Below are 10,448 nucleotides of genomic sequence, written 5' to 3'. Positions count from 1 at the left end.
AAAAAAAAAAAAAAAAAAGAGAAAGATATTTGAGCCCAAACCTTTGTAGGGTATTAGTCCCTTGTCTCTAGAGCTTAAGAGACATTCCCTCCTCCTGCCTCGCAGCTAAAGCCATTCAGAAAGACACCCTGTAGTCTCTCAATTCTCTGTTTCCTAGTGGGCATTTCTTCTCTGGGTTTTGTTTTGTTTCTTGGGGTGTGTGTATAGTGAGAAATACCTGTGTTCAATTGAGGGTATAGCCCTGTGGGGATCATGACTTTGTGGACGTCTCTGTTCTGTCCTTTTGCCTTGAGCGGCACTGAGCCCTCACAAACAAAACTGCAAAAAACACACATCCTAGTTGCTGGTTGGTTAGATCCCCTGGAAAGACTACTTACAAACGTAGCAATACCACAAAAGTGGTTTCTGAAGAGTCCCCTGGTGCTTAAAGAGGCTCGTCCATGTCTAAGCAGGTCCTACCTGCCCAGTTGTCATTCAAGTGACTTAGAGCACTGATGTGATGACATCCGTGGTTCTTTCTCTGCTTCACGCAGTATATTCTCTGCCTTCTGTGATTTCTCTTCCCAGGGGATATCAGGAAGGCTGGGCACCTCTACCCTCTTTGCATGTACCCTAACCCTGCCTGCTCACTGTCCCACTCGCCCAACCAGGACATCACACCCCCTTTATCATTCTAGCCTTCCCTTAATCTCTGTATTGGTGTGGGTGGATCTTCATAGTCACTCAGGCCAAGAACATCTGTGCCATTCTTCACTCCAGTCACAACCCTCATCCAGTTAATATGGAACTTCTTGGTACTACCTTTCAAACATAGACATTGTCATCTTTAGACTGAGCATCCATGGTAGCCCCCCTTCCCCCTCCTGTGTCATACACTAGGAGAATAAAAACTGGCATGCCTTCTGCCACCTCCCATCTCCTGAGCAGTACCCAGGTCCTGGTGCAGGCAGCGCTGGCCTGGTCCCAGCTGGATGTCCCTATATGGTTTGGTCCTGTCCCCAGGTATCTGCCGCCTGACTCTGTGCACCAGGCAGACACAGGATTCTGCCTAGGCCACTTGATCAAGGGCTCAAACTGATAGCTACAAATTCCTCCATCAGACTCTTAACCCTTAGAAGAAACAGTGCCAGTGATCACTTATTAAACACAAAGGGTACTGAAATGAGGTCCTTCTGCTAGGTGGAAACTCCCTGCGGGCAGGGATCCTGTCTCCTGGGTGGGATGCGGCTACACAGCTGGGCACACCTGCATGAGTGCAGCTATGCAGAAGTGGACCTGGAAATAAAGATTCTACAGTGCTAAGGGGGATTAAATTGATAGCTGAGGAGTAGATATTTTATAGAAGCCAGGGGCCATAAGCAACAGAAACACCCAGAGATAGGGAATGAGGATCCACTTTCTAGACTTCTGAGGGCATGAGGTGGCACCCTCGCCCCTGGGAGTGTGATGCTGAAGCGGGCCTGTGTCCGGCTGCTGGACACTGCATGCAGCTGGGGCCAGCCATTTACCATGTGTGTTGGTGCAGGCATCCTCAAACTGCGGCCCGTGGGCCACATGCAGCCCGCCTAGGACATTTATCCGCGCGCCAGGTGTTTTTGCCGTAGCTGCCTGCCCTGCTTAGCAGCCGACTCGTCCCAAGGCCCACAGTCCGGCCCTCCAACGGTCTGAGGGACAGGGAACTGGCCCCGTTTAAAAAGTTTGAGGGCCCCTATGTTGGTTGGTCCTTCGAGGTTTCTTTTTGGTTTGGGTTTTTTCTAGGGGGGGGGGAAGCATTATTGGTGACATCTTCTGGAACGGCTGTCCTTCCTGCTCCCTTTTCAGTCTTGGTTGGCCGTAGCTTGGCGCTCCTGCGTGCGCTGCTTGGCTTGCCAAAGGTGATTGATTCCCCAGCCGCTTCTGGACGTCCCTGCCCTCCAGAAAAGATTCAGAAGTGTCTGGAGTTGGGCAGGACCCCCGGAGCTGCTCGGCCGGGCGGGCGGCGCGGACGGGGCGGGGCGGGGCGGGCGGCCTGACGTGTCCCGGCGGGATTGGAGCCGCCGCCCTATATAGCCGCGGCCGCCCGGGCGCCGGCCTCAGCGCTCGGCTTCTCCCGCACGGCGGGCAGCGGTGGCTGGATAGGCGGACGCGGGTGGACACGGGCGGACGGGCCACGAGTGAGCGGCTGGGTGCACGCGGGGGTGGGGGCGGCGCGGGGACGTCTGGGCACCGGGCGGGCGGGTCGCAGGGCCGCCGAAATGGAATGTCGGGCGGGGGCACCGGGGCTGCCCTGGCCCCCGGCTTGTAGCTCCCGGCCCGCAAGTCCCCACTACGGCCCCCGTCGTCCCCGTGGCGCCCGGCTGTTGGGGGCCAGCTACGTGTCTGCACTGCGCATGAGCCCGGGTGCTGGCGCCGAGAAGTGGAGAAAGTTTCCCAAGTCCTGTGGCCGGGCCGCTCCCGGAATCCAGGGCCGCCCCGAGGGTCTCCCGTCTCAGAGTCGCGCTCTGCGCCCCGGCCCAGACCTCCCCTAGCCCAGTCTGTGCGTGCGCTGTGGGGGAGGGGCGGCCGACCTGGGCCCAGGTCGGTGACGTGGGCGAGCCCAGCCCCCTGCCCCCCAGCTCGGTTGGTGGCACGGGACACCCTCAGACCAGAGAGGCGTGCGGCCGGCTGGCGTTCCCGGCTTGGGGTCTGTGCGCCCGGGAGGCGGCGGGGCAGGGGGTGCCACGCAGCACCTCCACCTGCCGGGGCGGGCGGGGCGGGCTCCTGGTCTCTGCGCAGCCTGGACGGGCCCCAGCGTCCATGGCTGAAAAAGACATTACGGAAAAGTACCGACTCTGGAGGAAAGGCCGGCACCGTGGGCCGCGGGCCCTTTAAGCCCGTCCCCGCCCGCAGCGCCCGACCGTGGGAGGGCCGTGCTGAGGTGGCATCTGCAAGTCCCTCCCTGCGGCCCCGACTCCAGAGCTGGCCAGACGCTCGCGCTCCTGGGGCCTCTCTGAGATCTAGATTTTATCATCTTCGAATACTTCGGGATTTTAATTTTCCATTCTGAAGTCGAGTTTGTGGTCATGAGCAAACTGAAAAAGAAACTCCCGCGCAGAATTTTCTAAGGATAAAATAAGCGATCTTTATTCGTGGAGAGAAGTCGTGGGTTTCAGCTGCAGGTTCGTGGAGCGTCCTAATGGACTTTCTGTGCCTGGAGCGATCTTTATTTGGAGGGAGATGTGGGTTTCGGCTGCAGGTTTGTGGAGCGACCTCATGGACTTCCTGCGCCTGGCGAAGCTCCCCACCAGGGAATCCACTGAGATCTGCTGGCCTGGCAGCGCGGCGCCCTTCTGCTATGTCTGTCCGTCTGTCCGTCCATTCCAGGTCACCACACAGGCGCAAGTCTGGGCTTCCCCGTGTTCCTTTAGTCCTGGTTCTGTTTCCTGCCGTTATATTCTGAGATGTCAGGGGTTTGCTGTGCACGTTTACACTCTGGGAGACAAAATTTAAAGTCCATGTTCAGAATAGCTCAAGGTCTGCATTAGGGGGATCCGAATGCCAGCAGGGGAGGTGGTTGAGAGCAGCCACAATGCTGAAGGGACTGGGGGCCTCGTGGCAGCAACTGAAGGATGTGGGAAAGAGGACTGTACCTACTTGGAGGCATCTTGTACTCTGCCAGGGGAAAGGAAGTTTTAGATTTGTTATAACTTGAGGCAGAATGTTTATAGCCATGCAGATGTGGACCTGGGCTTTCACAAAAGACTATGGACTTTCTTGTCCCTGGTGGATTTAAACCCTGTGTTAGGGTAATGTCTAGTGCTTCTTTCAGTCTTGACTTGAGCAGTATTATCAGGGTTGGATCCTAAGAAACCACATGTGTAGCCTCTCTCCTTTGATAACTGGGCTTGCTCAAGGTCTCCTGAGAACTCAGAGTGAGGAGCGGAGGGGCTGTCGAAGGAGCTGAAGGAGCAGAATTAAACCCCCTGGGTGCCACCTGCGAAGGCACCTCTGGGAGCACAGTGACAGCTTTGCAGGTGCTGCCTTGTTAAACTGCAGACAGGTGCTCAGCTGGGCTGGGCGTCACTGGACTAGGGGCACAGAAGGAGATGGGAGACTAGGCATCCTTTATGGAGGAAAGGCTAGTCCAGACAAATCTTGCCCTGGAGTCTCAGGTGGGAATTAGGTCTGCCTTTACACACAGGTCATCTGGTACATGTTTTAAGTGGGTTCTTTAAAAACAAGGTGTTAAACCTTTTAGAAGAAAAACGAAGTTGGTTTGATGATACGAGAACCCTAGAGGTTAAATATGTGCCCTGTATGTGATCCATTTGCTTCAAGCTCTAACAAACTGCCATTTGAAATCTGGAGGCCAGGGGCCCCGTATATCCCGTCAGACCAGTCTAGAGTTTCTAGAGGTCCACTGGCTGCCCTTTCCTGGCTGCCTGAGGCCCATGCACACCTGGGAGCATGGAGGCTGTGCTCCACAGTGCCCTCGGACATGGTCATAGGCTCACGTGGAGGTCTGTTTTAGTGCAAAAGCCTAGTTGGAATTGACTTCTAAAAGGTTAATGGTCTTCTCGGGAGACATCTCTCCCAAGACCCCCACTCAATGCAGAGTGGGGACTGGCAGGTCACAGCTCTGTGCTAGAGTCAGTGGGAGTTGACGTGGGCAGTAATTGTGTTTTACAGGCTTGTATGTGGCTGTCACTGGACACTGAAGGCTTTCCCAGTCCTGGAAAGCAGAGGGACTGGCCAGCATGGTCAGTGGCAAGGCAGAGATGAGGACATGGTTGAGGATGTGGTTAAGCTCACATGGATGAATGTGGCTTGATGAGGGTGTGTATGTCTGGGCTTAAGAAATGACACTAGAGCTGGGGACCACCTCAGGTGGGAGACTGCGCCAGGCTAGAGGGCTGGCAGCCCAGAGTGGGAAGGCTGAATGGGGGAGGGTGGGCAAGGGGTGCCTGTGGGGACACCTCAGCCTGCGGCACCCCATCTTGCTCCCAGACTGGCCAGATACATGGAATCTGAAGGAGCATTTGCCAACTTATGAATGTGCTTACTTTGACACTTTAACAGAGACCTTTAATCTTCAGAACTTTCAGATTGTTAGAATTTTTTGACAATGCTTTTTTTTCTGAGACAGTCTTACTCTGTCACCCATTTGGACATGCTGTGACATTATCTTTAACTCACTGCAACCTCAAATTCCTGAGCCCAAGTGATCTCCTCCCTCACCTTCCCAATGGGACTATAGGTGCCCATTACCATGCCTGACTTATTTTTTCTAGGTTTCCTAGAGATAGGGTCTCACTCTTGCTCAGGTTGGTCTCAAACTTCAGAGCTCAGATGATCCTCCCACCTTGGCTTCTGAGAGTGCTAGAGCACTGGCACTATTTTGGATTAGTTTATCCTAGTTTTCCTCCTTTAGTCTTGGGGTACATCTGTGTGTCCAGGACTCCAGAGTGGCTCTGGTCTCTGGCTTGGAATAGATTTCCTATGTGACTCAACCCTGTATTTAGAGTTTTTAAAAGATTTTGATCAGGTTTACAATCCTGATGTATCACTCATCCATGTCTTGATGGGAAGATGAGACCTCGTAATTTGATGCACCCCCACTGCAGCGAGCTCCTCTCAGCTCCTGACCCGTGTCTTGTGAGTGAGGTTGTTGAGTGGGACTCTCCAAATGAGCAGGGTGCTCAGAGGCTGCTGTTGCTTCTTGCTGTGTCAGGCACAGGCTTCACTTCATAGCCCACCTTCCACACTTTGGGAACACCCAGAGTCAGGTCTCTTCCCTGGCAGCCTCACTTATCCAGGAGTCCCCCAAGGCAAATGCGTCACACCCACTTACTCCATGGAGTAGTTCTTGGACCTCCCCAGCCAGCCTTTGAAGGCTCCTTCCAATCCTACAATTTTATGACCTGGTTTCTAAGTCCTGTGGATTTGCACAGCAGGAAAAACAAGGCAAATGCAAAATACACATAGCAGTCTGAAGAGCTGCAGATCCCAGTTACCCTGAAAGCCCAGGAACCCCCAGGGCATGTTGTGTGCAGCTGTGGGTTGGAGCCTAGCACCACTCTCCTCTCTGGCTTGGCAAGAGAACACCATCAGTTTTGTGAGGATTTTACTTCAAAATGGTTAAATTTAGCAGTGTCAGCACTCAGGGGATCACTCCCTCTGAGGGACTCCCTTTTTCAAGGGTCCTTGGAAAAGTTGTCCTCTGAAAGTTGTAGCTGGTTCCAGTTAGTAATGTTTTAAAAGCAGGGCTCCCCCCAAAAAACTTTCCTAAGTAACAGTATTGTTTAGGAGGTAAAAAGATCTGGATTATAAAATACAAATAAGTTAACTTCTCTCTGCTTTTCTCCTTCTTTTGCCTCTTCCTATCTCCAGTAAAAGCTGGCAGGCTGACAGGCGGCCTCAGGACGGACCTTCTGGCTACCGACCGTTTTGCTGGTAAGTTTGCCTGTCTTATCCCTGGGCCATGTGGGGTTTGGGAGCTCAGGGAAGTATGTTTTCCTGATCCGGGTGCTTGCTCTATTGCAGTCTCAGGTTTCACGTGGCTCTCTGAGAGGCATCTCCATAACTTCGCCTCAGCATGACAGTTTGTAGACCTGTGCCCTTCAAATGCGCCGTCCCTCTGCCATCTATTTTAGTCTTGTTTTCTTAAATATGAGTTATGTTTATTCAGGATTATCTGAATTTGGGTCTTCTCTTTAGGAATGCAGAACTTATTTTCTTGAACTTGGGGAGAAGCTTCATTTGTTATAAAATTATATTAAAAAGCCACTCTATAATAAATGACTTGGCCCTCTTACACTTTTTGCCAAGATATAAGACACTTAGTGCATAGTTGTGTGAAGAAAATGGTAGTTTGGGCTTGGCACCTATGGCTCAAGTGGCTAAGGCGCCAGCCACGTACACCTAGGGTGGCGGGTTCAAATCCAGCCCGGGCCTGCCAAACAACAATGACGGCTACAACCAAAAAATAGCTGGACGTTGTGGTGGGCGCCTGTGGTCCCAGCTACTTGGGAGGTGGAGGCAGGAGACTCGCTCGAGCCCAGGAGTTGGAGGTTGCTGTGAGCTGTGATGCCACAGCACTCTACCCAGGGGGACAGCTTGAGGCTCTGTCTCAAAAAAGAAAAGAAAATGGTAGTTTGAGGCTCCCCTGGAGTTGGAGAGAGGGAGAGGACCCTGATGCCCTGCCTTGGAGTGCTCAGTGCCCCCATGCTCCAGGGAAGGGGGCTGTGGCTGTCAGTATCTCCCCTGAATCTGTGTCACCTCATCCTAAACAAGGAACTTTGTGGCCTGGGGCTGGCTTCCCCCTGCTATGAGCCCTGCCTTGTGCCAGGGGCATTTAGCACAGTTGGGCCTGTTAGATTGTTGCCGACTGCTGTCATCTGGTCAGGTGGGAGCAGGAGGTGGGTTGGGTTTGGGGCCCTAGGAGCAGCAGTCATGATGTCTTTGGTAAGCATCAAGGGGCATGTGGTGAAAAAGTGAACAAAACGGAGATAAATGGCTGGTAGGAGGGTCATTCTGGTGTCCATCTCAGCTGGGTGCTGAGCCTGGCAGGCAGCACATTCCAGTGTTCTCCCCCACACACACCCTGGTTGGGTGGTGCGCATGGCCTCCTGCTCCCCCCCCCCACTTAATTATAGGCAGCTTTGAGAGGATAGTTAACCACCTATTGTGGCACCCCCCTTTACTTGCATTTTTTCCCCTTTTTATCTCTTGGTGAGAATTTGGGAATCTGTTTACATCAGAGGTTATGAGGAAAATAAAAGGTGTAGTTGGCTGGTAAAAGACAGGAAACCCCTTAGATAAGACTTAATCTACAGATAATTGAGAGTTGTTCTTTGGCTGTACTTTGACTCTTTGCCCTCTTCGATTCATTCTTTTTGCTTTAGTGGCTTACCGGATTGTGTGTAGGTGTGAGATCAGCCATGAGCTCTGTTGCAGTTTTGACCCAAGAAAGTTTTGCTGAACATCGAAGTGGGCTGGTTCCACAACAAATCAAAGGTGACAGTTTCTTTGTGTGCTCTTCTTGTTAACTTGTAAGGCACTGCTCCCTCCAAATCCTCGCCAAATTTCAAACCCTTTTTAGAAGTAACTTTTGACCTTGTAGTCAGGGGCAGGCCCTGCCCATCCAGAGCACTGCTGTGTGTGCAGGTGGGGTCAGCTGGGCATGAGGGAATCAGTCAGACATAGTGAGTTTTAAATTGTGGGCAGCTTTCTGGAAAACTGAGGAATTTGATCTATGGTAATTAATGTGATCCTTTTCAAAATCACTGTTTCCCACCTGGGCTGTGAAGTGTCCCAGCACATTGTCAAGCCCTCTGTGAGGGTGACTACAGGCCCTGGCTTCTATGCTCTTGGAGCAAAGACCCATCAAGGGTAGTGCTGTACAGAAGAGAGCGCTAGCCACACATGTAATTTACAGTTTTGTGGTACCTATAGTAAATAAAAGGAACAGGTAAAATTGATTTTTATGTATTTTATTTAACCCCAATGTAAAACTTTGTAATTTCAACATCTTTTTAATGTAAAAGATAAAAGACTACTTTCATGGTCTTTTTTTTTTTCTTTAAATCTGGTGTATATTTACAGTTAACAGGACATTTCAATTTGAATGCTAATTCTTGATCTGTATTTAGATTTTATAAAAATTTCATTTGAAAGATTGTTCTATTTCAAGTTATTCCAAACATTCTTAAAAGTTTTCCAGTATCAGGTATTAAATTAAAATTAATTGAAAGTTGAAATTCACTTCCCTGGTCACACTGGCTGCTTTTTGCAGGCTCATTGCTAGTGGTGTTGTGCTGGGCCGTGGCACTCTTGAGGCTGTTGCTGGCTCTATTTCATGCCTGAGGCCTGAACCTTCCTGTTTAATCCACCTGCCCTGTGAAGTCTGCGTTGTTTCCTTTTCTAGAGAGGGGAGATGGCACTGGAAGAATCCAGCCACCTGTCCCATCAGTGCTGTCTGGGTTAGCACAGCCATGATTAAGAAGTGGTAAACTGGTACTGGGACATAGGTTGTCTAGTCCCAACTGTCACCCCCAGTTTTCGAAGCACTTCCTTCCACAGTGTTATCTATTGGGCCTTTCAGACAGTGCTCCCCCTGGGGGCTAATGGTTATCCAACACAGTCATACCCTTGTTCTCATGGAGATCATGGTTCTGGGTCAAAAACATGAACACTTAGGCCAGGTACGGTGGCTCAGGCCTGTTAGTCACAGCACTCTGGGAGGCTGAGGCTGGAGTATTGTTGGAGCGCAGCCTGAGCAAGAGTGAGACCCCATCTCCACTAAAAAATGGAAAAAATAGCCAAGCGTTACGGCAAGTGCCTGTAGTTTCAGCTGCTTAGGAGACTGAGGGAGGAGGATCACTTGAGCACAAGAGTTTGAGGTTGCTGTGAGCTGGGCTGACACCATGGCAGTCTAGCCTGGGTGAGAGAGTAAGACTCGGCTCCCCCCCCCAAAAAAAAATTATTAGAAAAAATCATGAATACTTAGGGCACTATGGAAGATGAAAATGATTACTAATTAGAGAACCTGATTTCTACAGATCTTACTGTTCCCTGCCTTGAGTTTAAGGAAGAGCAGAGCCAGCAGTTCCCATGGGAGTTATTTTCAACATTGTACATGACAGTGGAAAGTTAGAGTTTACCACTAAGGCGGTTCTCACAAGCAGTGCTGGGCAGTGCCATTATTTTATTTTGCAAATTTAAGGACCTGCTTTTGGCCTGGCATTGTCATAGTTGTGATTTTTTTTTTTTTTAACTATGATATTAGAAGACTTTTGGGAACTGAAAACTTGCTCTGATGCAGCTGCCTTCATGGGGTCACCCCAGTGGGGCGGGAGGGGTCTGAGCTGCTATGGACAGAGGAAGCTGTGTACACGGGGAGGGGTGGTTGGAGAAGGGCATCCCTGCCCACCCTTGGCACACACCCATAGAGGTGCTGGCCCCAGTGACGCAGACCCTTCTCATTGCTGCAAATGAGGAGTTAGGATAAGAGGTGGTAAGTGGGGTTAACACTAGAATCTTGGTAGTGTTATTTCATACAATGCTGATAGTAGTGTGTGTCCTCTTACATGTACTGGCCGGTCCAGTTGCTACTTTAAACTCGGAAGAGGAGAGTGACCCTCCCACCTACAAAGATGCCTTCCCTCCACTTCCTGAAAAAGCGGCTGGCCTGGAAAGTGCCCAGGAACCTGCAGGAGCCTGGAGCAACAAGATCCGGCCCATCAAGGCTTCCGTCATCACTCAGGTAGAAATGGCACCCTTTTAAAATCTATCCCTCCAAGTAGGAAGCACTAGCCTCTGTTGGAAGGGCTCTTCAGGTGGCTGGAGGGAGGGGCCCCTGCACCTAAGGGCCAGCTCGTCAGACTGACAGATCCTGTCTGCTTTTCTCCTCACTTACCTGAGCCTTGCTCCGACTGCTGAAGCTGTTCCTTCCATGTCATCAGATCCATTAAGAACTGGTCTCTCGGCTC

General features: G+C 51.3%; 1 protein-coding gene across 4 annotated transcripts in view; it reads left to right on the top strand.

The window, feature by feature from the left end:
- Positions 1–10,448, top strand: part of HDLBP (high density lipoprotein binding protein) — a 77,101-nt gene that overhangs the window by 35,097 nt on the left and 31,556 nt on the right. For 2 of the 4 annotated variants that reach the window (XM_003798255.3, XM_023518240.1), the window contains exons 2-4: positions 6,349–6,411; positions 7,863–7,974; positions 10,065–10,222. In XM_003798255.3, coding sequence (XP_003798303.1) covers positions 7,899–7,974; positions 10,065–10,222 — 234 coding nt within the window. In that variant the 5' untranslated portion in view covers positions 6,349–6,411; positions 7,863–7,898. Of the gene's footprint in view, positions 1–2,088; positions 2,154–2,943; positions 3,138–6,348; positions 6,412–7,862; positions 7,975–10,064; positions 10,223–10,448 lie in introns of those variants that run through there. The other 2 variants (XM_012810408.2, XM_023518241.1) reach the window with 2 other exon arrangements.

This window comes from Otolemur garnettii, unplaced genomic scaffold (genome assembly GCF_000181295.1).
Source record: "Otolemur garnettii isolate 467f Iridium unplaced genomic scaffold, OtoGar3 scaffold00133, whole genome shotgun sequence".
Lineage (NCBI taxonomy): Eukaryota > Metazoa > Chordata > Mammalia > Primates > Galagidae > Otolemur > Otolemur garnettii.
This window is presented reverse-complemented; position numbering and strand designations above follow the sequence as displayed.